The sequence below is a fragment of the Panthera uncia genome (assembly GCF_023721935.1).
Source record: "Panthera uncia isolate 11264 chromosome B2 unlocalized genomic scaffold, Puncia_PCG_1.0 HiC_scaffold_24, whole genome shotgun sequence".
In the NCBI taxonomy this organism is placed as follows: Eukaryota; Metazoa; Chordata; class Mammalia; order Carnivora; family Felidae; genus Panthera; species Panthera uncia.
In genome coordinates this window covers 110,011,451-110,027,923 of record NW_026057580.1, presented here as the reverse complement: position 1 = coordinate 110,027,923, position 16,473 = coordinate 110,011,451, and the positions used below count along the sequence as shown (strand labels likewise).

General features: G+C 51.2%; 1 protein-coding gene across 2 annotated transcripts in view; it reads right to left on the bottom strand.

Moving 5' to 3' along the window:
• Window positions 1-16,473, bottom strand: part of SYNJ2 (synaptojanin 2) — a 104,574-nt gene that overhangs the window by 46,002 nt on the left and 42,099 nt on the right. For both annotated transcript variants that reach the window (XM_049653119.1, XM_049653120.1), the window contains exon 5: window positions 10,092-10,175. In XM_049653119.1, the coding sequence (XP_049509076.1) occupies window positions 10,092-10,175 (84 nt within the window). The remainder of the gene's footprint in view (window positions 1-10,091; window positions 10,176-16,473) is intronic.

Here is a 16,473-nt window from a genome sequence, read left to right as displayed (position 1 = left end):
GCTCTGTGCTGGCAGTGTGGAGCCTGCTTGGGATTCTCTCTCTCCCTCTCTCTGCCCCTCCCCCACTCATGCTCACTCTCTACTCAAAATGAAAAAAAAACAACTGTATATTGTTATTGGAGACAGCTTGAAAGGCCCTCTCTGGACAAATCTGGGACAATTTGATCACTGAACTAGAAAGGACAGTAATGGATTATAATTTGATAATAAAATAGGAATCCATGAATCTACACGGATGAGAGCCAGCTGGCTGGCTGGATGAGTGAGCGGACAGAGAGGTGGGCAGGTGGATGGGGAAGAAGGGAGGGCTCTTCCTTACAGCTGAACACCAACTGATAAATGTGGAGAGAGCGGTGGGGGAAAAAAATCATTTTATAGCCGCCATAGTAAAGGATGGTTCAGCAAAAACCACTCACTGATCATAAATGTTAAGGGAGAGGCTGATGAGGAATAGGATGCTTTCATGGTCTCAGAGTCTCTCCTGGAGGCTTATTAGTTGAAAAAGATGACACATTAAGTGAAGAAATGGAGTAGCACCTTGCCTGAGTGACCAAAATTAACATCACTAACGAGGGGGCACATGGACACCGTGGGCTTCCAGATGGGACACCCTGACAAGGATGTGGTCTCAGGGATCCACACCCTAAACCTGATCACAGTGAAACCCCTGGAAACCCCCACTTGAGGCACTTCCAACTTAAAGGAAAAGAAGACATGTGTTCCCCAAAAATGTCAATGTCACAGGAGACAGGAAGGGAGAGGAACTGATCCAGATCAAAGGAGACTAGAGATGGGACAGCTACATGCAGGACGGGGTCCTGGCCTGGATCCCGGACTGAAGGGGCAACAGTGCCACGGCAGACACTACAGAAACAACTGATAAATCTGAAACGTGGACTGGACGTTAGATTAGAGCACTGTACCACTGTACACGTGCTGAGCATGCGCCTCTCCTGCGGTGATGCAAGAGAACATATTTGCTCTTGGGAAAAACGTCCTGACGTACTAAGTAAGGAGACATGATGTGTGTGCAACGTGCTCTCCAGTGGTTCGGAAAATAAGGGAGAGCATGTGCGGGGGGCAAGAGGCTAACCTAGAGAGAATCTGGGGACAGGACACATGGGAGTTCGCTCTCCTGTTCCTACAACTTTTCTGTAGGTCTGGCATCATCTTTTTTAAATTATTTTTAAATTTTTAAAAATTTTTATTTTTAAGAAAGAGGCAGACAGAGCACAAGCAGGGGAGGAGCAGAGAGAGAGGGAGACCAAGAATCTGAAGCAGGCTCCAGGCTCTGAGCTGTCAGCACAGAGCCTGACGTGGGGCTCAAACCCCTGAACCGTGAGATCACGACTTGAGTGGGAATCGGATGCTCAACCAACTGTGCCACCTGGGTGCCCCAGGCCTGGCATCATTTTAAGATAGAACGTTTCTTGAAGTATATTGTTGGGCTTTGCTTGTTGTTGAACATTACGAACATACTGTCTCTGGATTCATCTGCACCATCAGACATAGTCATCACCGAATGTGGGGGGAGTGTTATTGACAAGTTTTACCGTCACAGGTAACACATCTGTCCCTCTTCATACCTGAGGAAAGAGCCACTCCAGGTGACTGGAATAACTTAGAAATGACTGAGATTAGGCGTGTCTGTCTAAACAATTCTACAAATAAAGTCCCAAGTAGCTTTTGGTCCTAAGTAATCTTGGGAGTTCTTAGGAAAGGCTAAACCAACTGCTTTCATTTTGCCACTGTGTTTATTCTGCACTCCTTTTCCCAACGGCATCAATCCCTTGCTGAGAAAATGTGATAATTCCAGAAACTTCCACAGCCTGAGTTCTGAGAAGACTACTCCATCCCGCACTCTAAGGCCAGTCAGCTCCTGTCTTTCTTCTGATCTTGTAAGGCAGGCGCCTGCAGAAAGCAGGGCTAAGCTCCTCTCAGCCACCATCTGTGAGCTCCCTGACTCAGCCTCACAGCTGAGGCTCCCTCACAGCTCCCTGTGAGTCAGCCTGTCCATCAGGGCAAGAAGTCTCCCCTGGATAAGCTGCGGCTGTGTTTAGAACCCTTCCCAGAGGAACACAGTAAGGGGACAGTAGAGAAACAATGGTTCAGGGTTCAGAAGCCTGGTTTTAAGTCATGACAAGTTCTATTACTGGATGCATCTGCCTCTCCCTGAATCATACCCCAAAGTTTCTTCTTCCCACAGGTAGGAATTTCAGCCACAGATGACTGGACTCAAGAGTGTCCAACCCCTGGGCTCTACGTTCCTCCATTACGACAATTACTCAGTCCAGAATGGAGTTCGTGAGCTCATCCTGCCACCTGGAGTCAATGTGACACCGGGTACCATGGAGAGATGGGAGACCCAGAATTCCCTGTCCTTGAATGCCCCTGGTCTAGAGAGGCCAGAAACACACTTTAAGGTTATTAACAAGTCTGTGTAACAAGTGCCAAGTGATTTGATGGGCACTGTGCTCCTACACAGCTACTGAGGACAAGCAGAGTAATAGGATGAGATGTAGCAGGTTCCCAAGCACATCAGCGGGTTTGGGGAAGGCGAGGACCAGACAGAAAGCCATCTGGAGTCTCCCAGAGTGGAGAGGGCACAGCTCGCCTGGGCCATGGCACGTCCCTCTGTGCCATTGGCCTGCCCCTGTCACTCCAGGCTTTGACAACCATCCATGTGGATGGGGCCAGGCAGGACCACCACAGGCATGTTCCCGTCCCCTACAGCAGTCAGTGCAGTGTCACTGCTGATGACAAACTTTCCTGAGAACACTAAGAAATCAAGGGCACCACCCACCATGAAGGACCAGGGCAGTGAATGGGCAGAATGGATCCCCGGCTCTAGTGTTTCTCAAAGTGTGGTCCCTGGACCAGCAGCTTCAGTACCCCCAGGGAAGCTTGTTAGAAATGCAGATTCTCGGGGCTCCTGGGTGGCTCCGTGGGTTAAGCATCCCACCCTTGATTTCAGCTCTGGTCATGATCTCACAGTTCATGAGTTCGAGCCCCATGTTGGGCTCTGTGCTAACAATGTGGAGCCTGCTTGGGATTCTCTCTCCCTCTCTCTCTGCCCCTCCCCTGTCTCCTCCCCTCTCTCAAAATAAATAAACATTAAAAAAAAAAAAAGAAAAGAAACGCAAACTCTCAGACTGAATGAAAATCTGTGGGGGTGGGGCAAGGAATCGGAGTGTGTGCACCCGATTCCTCCAGGGGATGCGTGGGTGCACGCAGGTGCGCTCCAGGTTAGGAGGCTCTGGCTTCCACTCATCTCCCTCGACTCCTTCTTGCTCGGGGTGCAGATGCCTGTGAGCCAACAAGGAAACAAGCCGCCACGGCCACGGGCGCCCTGCTTCCTGGGGCATCACGGCCTCCTGGAGCGGAAGGGCCCCAGGCAGAAGCCAAGCCTGGGACATTCTCTCAGGAGACCACCCTTCCACCAGCACCCCTTTGGTCTGGTCGCCTTAGGCCTCACATCCAGCCGTCACATCTGTCCTGCTGACACTGACCTGCACCTCTCCTCTGTGCTGTCACACAGTCCTGAGGCCACTGTGTGTCAGAAGCCTTGAGGAGGAGCCTCAGGAGGGAGGGGGTGGGCCAAATGGGGCAAGGCGGGGGGGCAGGCTTCCAGCCATGGGCTGAGTAAGGCATGGGAATAAAAGGCACAGCATAGGGAATACAGTCAATGGTACCGTAATAGCTGGTACGGGGACAGATGGTGGCTACATCTGTGGTCGGCAAAGCAGAATATAGAGATGGGGAATCACTAGGTTGTACTCCTGAAACTAACGTAATCCTGTAGGTCAAGTATACTCAAATAATAAAACGATTCACACACACACACACACACACACACACACACACACACACACGGGAGCTGCAGTTGGGGGCTAGAATGAAATCAGCATTGGCGTAGGTGCACTGGGACTGACGGCCACCGCTGCTTTCAGGATCCCCTCTCTCTCCTCACCATCCTCCGAGTCTCCGCGGTAAGTGCATGCTTGGCCAATCGGTCCTGGCTGGTCCCTGACGCCATTAGTTTATGCTTGAAATCACAGATGGAGGAAGGGGAGTCAGCAGCAGGGACAGCCAGTCTCAAGGATGCGTGGCTGCGTGAGTCAAAGCAGAGTCTGCTCGGCACCCGAGAAAGTCCCGTAACCACGAATGGCATCTCGGCACCTGTCCCCGTGCGCCACTGGCCTCCCGTAGTTACGCTCTCCTCTGGACCGCCGCAACGGTCCCGCCGGGGGTCTTTACCTTTGGTCTCCCCGCTCCACACTGAAACCTCCTGCGCCTGTGTCGGGGCGGGTCACCCACCCCCGGAACCTGTCCACGCCATGGTCCACCGCGCTGCAGCCAGCTCCCTCCACCTCACCTGCAGACCGCGTGTGCAACACTTCCCAGCGTCAAGTGCAATGATGTCAAGCTGGTAGCTTGAAACTGGCCAAGACAGGAGTTTCACATCAGAGAAGTGGGCTAATGCTACAAATCCAAGCTTCTCTCTCCTGGCACTAAAAAATCTGCTTTATCAACCAATCACTGAGTGGGTCTCAAACATTCCCACACACTGGAGTCATCTAAGGGTCTTCAGAAAGTACTGATGCCTGGCTCCCACCCCCAGACGTTGTGATTGAATTGGGCTAGCAATGCAACCTGGGTATCAGGAGTTTTGTAAGCTACCCGGGCGAGTCTAAAGTGCAGCCTCGTCAGAGCACCCTTCCTTCAGCAGCTCCTGGAGTAAAACGTAAGCTCCTTAGCGTAACGTGCAGAGCCCATCTTGATCTGGCCCTTGCCTGCCTTTCCAGTCTGACCTCTGGTCGTGGCCCCCCCCCCCCCCCCCCCCCGCCTTGGGCTGCAGGCAGCAAGCCATGCTGCTCCCTGGACACACCGTGACCCCCAGGCTGCAGCGCCCGCACGTGTAGACAGCTCTGCAAGGCTACCTTCCTTGTCTGATCCCTCCCGAGTCGGCTCAGACACCCACCCCCTCAGCTTGAGAGTGGGGGGCTGGCTCTCCCCGGAGAGGCCCCAGGGATCCTGGCCTTCCTCTCTCATGGGCTCTACTCATACAACACCATCATGACCCGTCCCCTTCGGGCTATGAGGTGAAGCGCCCCCACGTACCCACAGACGCTCAGTGAGCCTGGTCACTGGGTCTCATGTCTTGATAGAGAGGTACGTGCACACTGTCCCCACCTCACAGGCCTCATGGAGACGGGGGAAGCTCTCACACCACTCTCTGGGTGCAAAGAGCCACGCTCTCCCAACGCAACTTGTGTTCTCTTCTCTTGGTTATTATTTTTTATGTTAACAATACCAACAGCTACCACTTATGTGCTCTCCGGGTTCTGGACACTGCACTGAAGTCTACTGTGTGCTATGATAGCTCCATAACCCCAGGAGGTCGATTGTTAACCCCGCTTCCAGAAGAGTAAACTAAGGTTTAGCAAAAATAGGAACTTCTCAGGGCTTTCTTTTTTGAGATAAGAACTTTTTTCCTGAGATAAAAACTTGTTGAAAGTATACGGTCCCTAAGAAGGGGAGCCAGAATTTGAATGGCAACCAGGTCCCATAACTGGTAAAGTTTATGCTTGGAATCACATGAGAAGCTACCTTGCGATCTTGTTTCTTTCGGTGATGGTTGTCGGTAAGGAGCCGCATACAATCACACGAGACCCGGGGGCCGCGGTGCACGTGCAACTCTATCCTGGGTTCGGTTCCTTTTCATTACGAGTATCTTTCCCTCACCCCAACCTCTTCATTGTTTTTGAAACTGTTGTGATGGCAATGGAGTACTTCGTGGCAATGAGAAAGAATGAAACATGGCCCTTTGTAGCAACGTGGATGGAACTGGAGGGTGTTATGCTAAGTGAAATAAGCCATACAGACAAAGACAGATACCGTGTTTTCACTCTTATGGGGATCCTGAGAAACTTAACAGAAACCCATGGGGGAGGGGAAGAAAAAAAAAAAGAGGTTAGAATGGGAGAGAGCCAAAGCATAAGAGACTCTTAAAAACTGAGAACAAACTGAGGGTTGATGGGGGGTGGGAAGGAGGGAGGGGTGGGTGATGGGTATTGAGGAGGGCACCTTTTGGGATGAGCACTGGGTGTTGTATGGAAACCAATTTTTTTTTTTTTTTCAACGTTTATTTATTTTTGGGACAGAGAGAGACAGAGCATGAATGGGGGAGGGACAGAGAGAGAGGGAGACACAGAATCGGAAACAGGCTCCAGGCTCTGAGCCATCAGCCCAGAGCCTGACGCGGGGCTCGAACTCACGGACCGTGAGATCGTGACCTGGCTGAAGTCGGACGCTTAACCGACTGCGCCACCCAGGCGCCCCTGGAAACCAATTTGACAATAAATTTCATATATTGAAAAAAAAAGAAAGAAAGAAAGAAACTGTTGTGATGGCTTATAGAGATCCTTTTTGGGACCAAAAACGAAAAAAAAGAAGTACAACCACACAAATGAGCACACATGGTGCCACGTTCCAGAAGCCTAGTAAATGGGTCTAACAGGGAGGAAGCGAATGTAGGCAAGGTGGGAAGGACAAAGGGGACGAATCTACTGTGCATCCTCCTCCGGCTGGTGATGTCATACGAAGCTTCAAAACAGAGACCTAACTCACCTTTGCGAGACATTTCTGCACACATGTTACAGGGGAGGAAGATTCTAAAGTGACACTTGGCGGGGGGCGGGGGGAGGTGGTGGGGGGAGATGCCTGGGTGGTTCAGTCAGTTAAATGTCTGACTCTGGATTTTGGCTTGGGTCATGATCTCTCAGTTTGTGAGTTTGAGCCCTGCATCGGGCTCTGTGCTGACAGTGCAGAGCCTGCTTAGGATTTTCTCTCTCTGCCCTCCCCTCCTCACTTTCTCTCTCTCTCTCTAAAAATAAATAAATAAACTTTAAAAAAATTCTTAAAGTGACATGGGGAGCAAAATCTTCAATGGACTAAGAGTATATTACAAATATACTCTCAGGGGTGCCTGGGTGACTCAGTCGGTTAGGTGTTCGACTTTGGCTCAGGTCAGGATCTCGCAGTTCATGGGTTCAAGTCCCATGTCCGGCTCTGTGCTGACAGCTCAGAGCCTGGAGCCTGCTTCAGATTCTGTGTCTCCCCTGCTCACGTTCTGTCTCTCCCTCTCTCAAAAAATAAACGAACATTTTTAAAAATTAAAAAAAAATTTTTTTTAAAAGTTTAAAAAATATACTCTCTATCTAACCATACTAAGAGAGCCATTAGCTTCAAGGGTAAAATTTCAGTGTGGTGATTTATAAACTGTAAACCTATTTACATGGTAAAGATGAGATTGTTAAAGGTACACGGTTGCCAGAAACGGCACCAGATCCAGGAGTTTACAAGGAAGGCACCGTGGCCGTGAAACCATGCAGACTCATCACTCTGAGTCTTCTCTGCCTGCCCCCACCCTATGCCCTAAACCCGGCAGGGCTCATTGGTTCCCGGGGACAGCCCCGTGAGGGTGCTACCCGCCAATTTAAGACACGAACCATTCACCCAAAAATCTTTGCATCTTTCAAGTCACCTAAGAAGGGGGTGGGGGGTTCCAAATGGAGAAAAACAACCAGAATCAATCTTCAGGCTTAGCTATTGAGAGTTCAGGGAGGGGCACTGCAGAGCATCACTGAAAGCTGCCCCCTGGTCCCCTGTGAAGATGATCTAATCTCTCTTTGATGGTGGACGGGATTTAGAGGATAAACACGGGTGTCAGACCCAAAGGTTAGCAAATCCTTAATAAGATTAATGGACACTAAAGCCTTTTGAAACCTATTCTGTAGAAACCACGGAGGCTCTGGAGAAGCACAAGTGTTATGAGTCTAAAAGGGGGTATCATTGCCGAAAAGCGGGCCAGCCAAGCCCCACGGACACTGCCCGTGTCAGATGGAGGGACAGCTGCTTCATGGCAGGGTCAGGCTGCATCTGGGGCCTCCAGTGGGTCAGGCCGGGGACCAAAGTTAGGGGACTGACAAACCAGTGTTGCTTTGCTTTGGGAAGAGGGAGACCAGAACATGGAGAGTCCGAAAAACGGGATGGAAGATCCCAAAGAGCCGGAATGCCTCAGACAAGACACAAGGGACTCCTCCTCGAAGGTCTGGGGCAGCAGACTCACTCTGGGGCGTCCCCTGCAACGCCCTGCAGACAGACACATAGCGTGCAAGGCAAGGAGGAACTCAGCATCTCAGAGATCTTGGAATAAGGACCCACGACTGGGTGCGAGGAAGAAGTGGATGAATTTCAAAGGCTCCTTCCCAAATCCCAAGACTACCATGATTGCCCCCAATTTCTGGATTTCCTAAAATCTTCACAGGAAACACAACATGGTCTCCTGCTTCCTTTTTACCCATCATTTGACATTTGCTAAATACAGAGTTCCAGGAGTTTCAGAAGGAAAACTCTGAATCTAAAGAAAGTCAAGTTTCAAAAACCCTTTTGGAATGTTCTGGAACAGGCAAATCTATAGAGATAGAAAGTAGACTAGCAGTTGCCTAGGCCTGGGGGAGAGCTGGGAGGGTGGTGGGGGTCGAGGTGACGGCCAGTGGGCACAGGGCTGTTGGTGGGGATGAGTCCTCTAAAATTAGGCCATGATGATAGTTATATGACTGTGTAAATGCACTAAGAACCATTGAATTGTACACTTCAAAATTTTTTTAAAGAGAAAGAGACAGAGCGCGAGTGGGGGAAGTGCAGAGAGAGACACACAGAATCCAAAGCAGGCTCCAGGCTCTGAGCTGTCAGCACAGAGCCCGACGCGAGGCTCGAACTCATAGACCACGAGATCATGACCTGAGCTGAAGTCGGGCGCTCAACCGACTGAGCCACCCAGGCACCCCTGAATTGTACACTTTAAACGGGTGACGTTTATGGCATGTAAATTGTATCACAATAAAGCCATTAAAAAAAAACTAACTCTTTCGGGATGAACTATTCTCCATGTGACAATCATCCTCACGTGTGCCTCTCTATGCCACCACTCAATGCCACCAGCCATCCCCATACGTCTTCGCTGTTCCTTTCGGATAGAAAGACTGATGCTAAAAAAGCTTCCCCCTCCCCAGAGGTCACACCCCACATGACACTCATCCCTCCACCTCACTGCACAATGACAGCCATGTGGACAAAGTGCCTTCTGCTGACATGGGGTCAAGTCAAGGTCCGGGAGAGACCCGGCTGTGTCAAACACCCCCAAGAACCTGGCAGATGGCCCTGAGCGTTTTCAGGCACCACTGATGACCCAACCGCCATCACACAGAGCCCTCGGTAAGAGGAGCCGAAGCCACACCTGGGCAGAGAGGTCTTCTGAGCACAGACGATCACTCAGGCCAGGGAGAAAGATCTGGGGTCCATGGTGAGGAGCCTCAGGTCCACTTGGTCCATGACCCTCCTGGGAAGGAACTCACTGGATGAGGCAGTGCAGAGTTCCATTGACGACAAACGTGTTCTTGGAACGTGGCAACACCACACCCTGAACTCTTCCCAGGAGACAGAATGCCAAATACCCCTGGCACTGACCCCAGCCCTGTTTTAGACCACAAGGTGTATTTTTAGAAATCATGGGAATGTTCCGTGCAATTCTCACGTGGCCCCACAACAAGCATCTCCAAACATCAGACCTGCTGCATGGCCACTAGGGCCTGAAAACCTTTTAAAGCCCTGTATGATGGTCACAGCTCTCAAAAACCATCTTTGGCCAAGTTCTCAATACACTCAACCTGGGGACTAACAAAGTAATTCTACTCAATTACATTATACGGCTCGCTTATCAGCAAAGACCTTCCTTCCCACTTCACCTGCATCAACAGCAAGCTTAGGATCAGAAAATTACATACAATGTATACGTTTCTGTATATAAACATGACACACACATGCGTGTACAGGTGCACACAGGTATTCACACTTTGGTAGCTCAGTTCAATCCAATTGGGCTGAGGAACAAGCCTCAAAACCGCGCTGTGAAGGAAACACGGTGAAAAGAAACAAACCACAGCTGTTCGGAAGAGAAGGGCAGGTGAACAATAATACTTACTTTTTTTTTTTTCCTTTAAGGTGGACTTACTCTTTTCATTACATACCTGAAGCCCTGGCTGCTCCCAAAACAGCGGAACAGAGCCCCTGATCTGGACAAAAGACGACACTCCATCATCCATGTAAATCGTCTGCACCGCAAGGAAACATAAAGGAAAAGTATTCCTCAATGAAACTGAATGTCCTGGGGCCGGGTAACGGGATCCGGCCACCTGAGACCCGACACCGGCCAGAATGAAGGGCAGACAGCGGACTTCTGCGCCCTCTGCTCCTCTGGCCAGCGTGGCCTTGCTGTTCCCTGACCCGCAGGCCGGCCCCGTGTGCTCACGGGCATGCTGGCAGCCGACCAGCCTCAGAGGAGCCTGGAGCGGGCCTGGGGCCTCCAGGGGAGGGCTGCAGCCAACCGGGAATAAACACAGCCTTTCCCAGCTCCCTGGAAAGCCCAGCAAGGCCTCCCCACACCCCAGTTCAGCAATAGAAGCAAAAGTACTCCGGAATTTAACTGAGACCTTCCTTAGAGCCTTCTATTTTCACCTTGTCACCTAGCCAAGTAGCAGCGGGCAACTGGAAAAGGATGGATGAAATGAACAAGCTACAGCCAAAAGACCTAGGTGACTACACTTGTCAGCCCTGCACTTGACAAGGCAGGCTTGAACTTGTAGGTGCTCCTGGCCCTGTGCCACCGTGTTCTTCAACCCGACACTAAGTCCACATACGCTGCATGGAAGCAAAGGATACTTACATGCTAAAGAACAGACCACCTCCTCTCCCCCCACACACACGGTTACTGCAGAATGTACCAACTCCTCATGTGCCCGTGGGCCCCCTCAAACCGTAGTGCTGGGTAGTTTTAAAGGGACAAAAAGTGCAGGTCCGAGCATCACGAGGGGACACTGTGGCAGTTATCAGATGCACTGCCCTTTATCTGAGTAATTCTACCCTGGCCTGGCAGGGCCAGCCTGGCCAACCCTGCTGATCCTTTCCATTTCTTACCAGGCTGCTCCCTTACAGGGTAGCTTTCCATGCTTCTAGATCACGCTCAGATCACACATGCATTAGTAATTCTGCAGCGCAGGACCTGAACATCAGACCTGCAGGTCCCCAGACAACAGGAATGACAAGCCTGGCAGCCACAGAGCTGAGCGAAACTCCTATCCCCTAATTTCCAAAGGGAAAAGCACTGGTTGAGAACTTCTCTGTTTCCAGATACTGACTACCAGCAAATTTGCTAGCCCTTACTATTTTACTAAAAATAAACCAAAAAACAAAAAAGAAAGAAAAAGGAGAAAGTAGCAGATTGCTTAAACTACCGTAGGCATCACTGGCTACCCTGAGATTAAGAGCATATGGGTCTAGGGGCGCCTGGGTGGCTCAGTCAGTTAAGCATCTGACTTCGGCTCAGGTCATGTTCTCATAGCAACATGAGTTCGAGCCCCGTGTTGGACTCTGTGTTGACAGCTCAGAGCCTGGAGCCTGCTCTGGATTTTCTTTTCTGCCCCTCCCCCAATTACTCTCCCTCTCTCTCCTTCAAAAATAAACATTTTAAAAATATATTTAAAAAAATTAAAAATAAAAGAGCACATGGGTCCGGGGGCACCCGGGTGACCCAGTCGGTTGAGTGTCCCCCACTCTTGATTTTGGCTCAGATCATAATCTCACAGTTTGACCCCACGTCAGGCTCTGCGTTGACAGCTCGGAACCTGCCTTGGGATTCTCTGTCTTCCTCTCTCTGTGCCCCTCCCGTTTGTGCGCTTGCTCATGCTCTCTCAAAAATAAACATTTTTAAAAACCTTAAAAAAATAAAAATAAAGAAAGAACATACGGATTCAGAATGCTGAGAAAGAAACCAATTTAGCCAACATTTCTCTATAAAGATAGCCCTCAGCAGTGCCAGGACATGATTTAAGCTATGGAACTATGACCCTTCACTCAAACACATGCTAATGCAGCTATTTCCAGCATTAGACCACGCTCCTCTTGAGCTAGAACTTGCACAGGCAGAACCAGCTTCAGAAAACACCCGCCGAGAGTCCCCACACCCTAGACCCCACTCCTGGGAGAGGAAGGAAAGATGCCTCTGGATTTCTCCACTGCTCCCTCCCACATGAAGACTTTCTAGTTCTCTGTCCTGTTCATCATCAGGGCCACCTTCTTTGTTCCCAAGGTAGTAAGACAAACCTGACCATCAAACACCAGCAGTGGATTTGTGGTGCTTTCCTTTTCTGAGCTAAAGAACATAGGTTTTAATACTAGTGGCAGACTGATGCCTCAACTCACAGAGGGCATCTGGATCCCAGGGGAAGGAGAGGAGGGTGGAGTGTGAACGTGGGTCAGCACGTGGGCTCTGGGACAGCACCTTCCACCTGCCAGCTTCCATGTGCCCTGCAGGGTGACCCTGGGCATGTTAACCACGTTGGGCCTCGATTTCCCTCTCTCAAGGGAGTTACTGCCATCTGGTCCCAGGGAGGAGTAAATGAGTATCAAGGGAACGGGATCCCAGTGCTGGGCAGTGGCTCATGGCTCTTCAGGCCAGGGAAGCACTGCCCAGGAGTGTGGACGAGGCCCCTGCAGACGACTGACCAGGGCAGGGTCAGAGCACCGGGGGAGCAGGGCTTAGGCTGTGGGGACAGGGAGTGTAGGGTCAGACAAGGGGTGGGAGGGAGACCACAGGGCATTTCAGGAAGGAGGGAGTCCACCATGGCTAAGTGGTGGTGAGGCCAGGCCTGGGACCCTCCTGGTCTTGTCTTGGCAACTCTGAGAAGCCCCTTTCACAGAGTGGTGGGAGCAGAAAGCCAGCGACCCTGAAGAGAAAGGGATAATGCAGGAAGACTCACAACCCAGCAGATACACTTTTGTCTTCTATTTGCTGAACTTGTACCTCCAGGTGAGGCATTTACAAGCCAATTCTTTCCAAGTCTGCTGCATTCTTGGGAGGACACGCAGTCATCCTGCCCTCCCTGGATTAATCAGTGGCCTTATCTTCAATAGCCAAATATTTTTCATCTTTTTCACTTTTGATAGACCAAAGGGACTTTTTTGGTTTTGTCTTTCTGCATGGTGAGTCACAGCTGCAGAGCAATCCCACCAGGTATGACTCACGGCAGAGCTGAAAGGACTCCAGGTTTCTTCCCAGGGAGACTGAGATGTGGTCCACACCTGCACACACGCATGCACACACACCACACACACAAATGCACACACACGAAACACCCCCCACGAACATGCACTCACACCACACACAAATGCACACACATGAAATACTCCCCCCACAAACACGCACTCACATACCACACACAAATGTACACACACACACAACCCCCCCCCACACACACACCCCCCAACATGCACACACATACAGCCTGCCTTGGAGAAGAAAGCTTGTTCCTTCCTCTTAGGAAAAATGTTAAAGCAAGGCAGAGTGGGTGCACTGAAAGCACCCCTCTCTTCTGGCTCCCTGAGTGTTTAATTCAGGGGAGACCCTGCCTCACAGGACCAGCCTGCTCTGTCCTGCCATTTGCAAAGGAGCACAGCGTGGCAATTCATGAGCCGCCTTCATGCATTTACTGAAGGACTTCCACTCCCAGGTGGCCACAAGCTTGGGTCTGAAGAGTCGCACTTCTGTAGCAGGGTCCTCAGCCAGACGTGACCTATGGGCAGCCACCGAGGGTGGGGGTGGGGGCAAGCAGTCCCAGCTGGGGCTCCTTCCCGCTGTGGCTCCACGCCAATCTCCTCCAAGATGCTGCCTACCACTCTCTGGTGACGAACCCACATTTCAAGGCCCGCCATTTCTTCAAACGTCAGGTCACAAAGCAGGCGACACCATGCTACTTGGAAGAATGGCCCCCACTCTGCCTACTGCATCAGTCTGATTCCAAGCCCGCAGGATGCGATCAGTGCACAATCTGCCGTCACCAGGAGCAAAGCCACCAAGACTGCAGGGAGGTACACTCTGCCCCGGGACACCATGCGGACCCGGACCTCACGGTCTCTGGCCCGCAAATGTGGGGGAGCAGAGCATGCAGGGCCCCCGTCAGATCCCCGCAGCCCTGGATGGGCCAACTTCAACGGGGTTACAGGCTTCCCAGACGCTTACTGTGCATCACATGTCACGTGCATCTCCCCAAGCTGAGCAAAGTGGATGCCGCAGGCTGAGCTCCCTCCCCAGGAGGATGCTCAGAAGTGCCTTCACCAGCGGGAGGTAGGGGAGGGGAGGAAGGCAGCACTGTGCTTGGCAGGAACACTGGTTAAGTACATTATTTCACTGAGGAAAAGATTTTTATGTTATAAAAAAAACAATTTAGATCAACCCTAAGTACTTCTATTGCTACAGAGTGCCGCAAACAAAACCATTCCCTGATGGCAGGGACAGAGAGCAAGGGGCTCTCTCGTGCCAGTGGGAGCAACACGAGTCTCTTGAGTCTCTTGCTTCCCGGGAGCACCTGCCTTCCTTCAGCCACGCTCATCCTGCCTCTGAGAACATTTCAGAAAAGGGGACGATGCACCTACAGCAGACGCTGCCTGGAGCTGGCTTCGGGGAGCGGCTGGTGACCACGCCCCCTGGGGAGCTGTGCTGGGTCCCCAGGGTATCATCAGGGTGTCCCTCAGCAGGATGCTTTCCTGGGGGAAGCACACGCTTTCACCACTCTCCTCAGTTTCATCTGTGTCCTCTTCTCCCCCGGTGGCTTCCCTACCCGGTGCTCCGTGTGTGTCTCCCCAACCTCACTTGTCTGTTGGCTTTCCCTTCTCCCTGCAGGCAGGACCCTGCAGCTGAGCGCCAGCCGAGGGAGGCACTCCCAGGAGGCTGAAGGCACCTGTCCTGTTCCTGCTGCGTCCCTGCCTGGGCAGGCTCACCATCAACATCAGCTGAGGGGCTCAGGGTTGGCTCCCGTGTTGCCAATGAGGACACATGTGGAATCACCTCTGGGCACTGAGTCCTCCCCGCCGCCACCCCCACCGTGGTGTTCACACTGTCTGGGGCTCTCTGAAGGCACGAATCATCCTGGGCGCCTACTTCCCACAGCGGAGAGCCTGTGGTCTGTCGGGAGTAGCCCCACAGAGAACAGCTTTGGGTGCGAGGCCAGCACAACCCCCTTGCCCTGTTACCTGTCTGGTAAAAGTGACATCACCGTGGGGCCAAGTAGCTACATGTTGGTCCCGGATGGGGGCCGCATTCCCAGCTGCCTGCCATCTCTGGATGAAATAACCAGAGCAAAGGCCCCAGCCCCAACCAGTCTATAGAAAAATGAGAAAAGCAGACACTACTGAGATTTTTTTTCATAAAGCTAAATGTGCTGCGTTTAGAGCACAATTCTTTAACATTGAATTATGTCTTTGTTATGGGTCGAATTGTGTCCCCCAAATAGACATGTTGGAGTCCTAATCCCAGCACCTTGGAATGTGACCTTATTTGAAGGCAGTCACTACAGATGCAGTTAGTAAAGATAGGGCACACTAGATAGGGTGGGTCCCCTCGTTACAGGGCAAAGGGACATTCCGGAAGAGGACAGCACGTGGAGGTGAGGCAGAGACAGAGGGCTGCGACCACGGGGCCCTCCTCTAGAGGGAAGAGACAGGAAGGATCGTCCTCTAGAACTTTCAGAGGGAGCACAGTCTTGCCAGCCCCTGGATTTTGGACCTTTGGGCTCCAGAACCGTGAGACAATCAATTCTAGTTTTCTTAAGCCCCCTGTTTGTGGCACTTTCTTACAGCAGCCTGAGGAAACGCCTACCACTGACTTACATTTTCAGTGTTAACGTGCCTAATCTTTCAGGAATGACGGTGAAAGGGAGGACAGCTGCTTTTCTGATGAGTAAGATACAACAGAGGAGACCCGAGACCCCGATTTGTTTTTTTTAAATGACTGAGTTTCTTTGGCCATAAATTTTGACTTTTTTTTTTTTTAAGTTTATTTATTTACTTAGAGACAGGCAGTGGCCTGCCCCCAGTTCCCGGCACTGCACCCAGCCCATAGCGGGAGATAAACAATAAAGATTTGTTGAACGAACTGCATGATTCAAAGGCTCATAACCCAAGGATAAAAATTGGGATGGAAATGCAGGTAACGGGAATGCAGGTGGGGCATGTGAACAAAAGGAAGTAGTTTTCATCGTGTACACACGAGCGAGAAAAAAGAAACTGGCCTTCGTTTAGGGCCCGTGTTTTCTCTGACATTTTTAACCAGATGTTACTTATGGCCTCATCTGCATCCAGGAGAGCAGGCAGAGTGAACAGAAGTCATAGGCAAGAAACTGCCCTTGGTGCTCATCGTTAGCTCCTGTTCCAAAGTCCTCCCACTCAGCACCTGACTCTAGGAGGACCTCCTCCCCTGAAGCCCAAGCCCACGGCTGCTGACACAGAGAAAGCAGGTGCTCCCTGTTGGGATGAGCACTGGGTGTTGTATGGAAACCAATTTGACAATAAATTTCATGA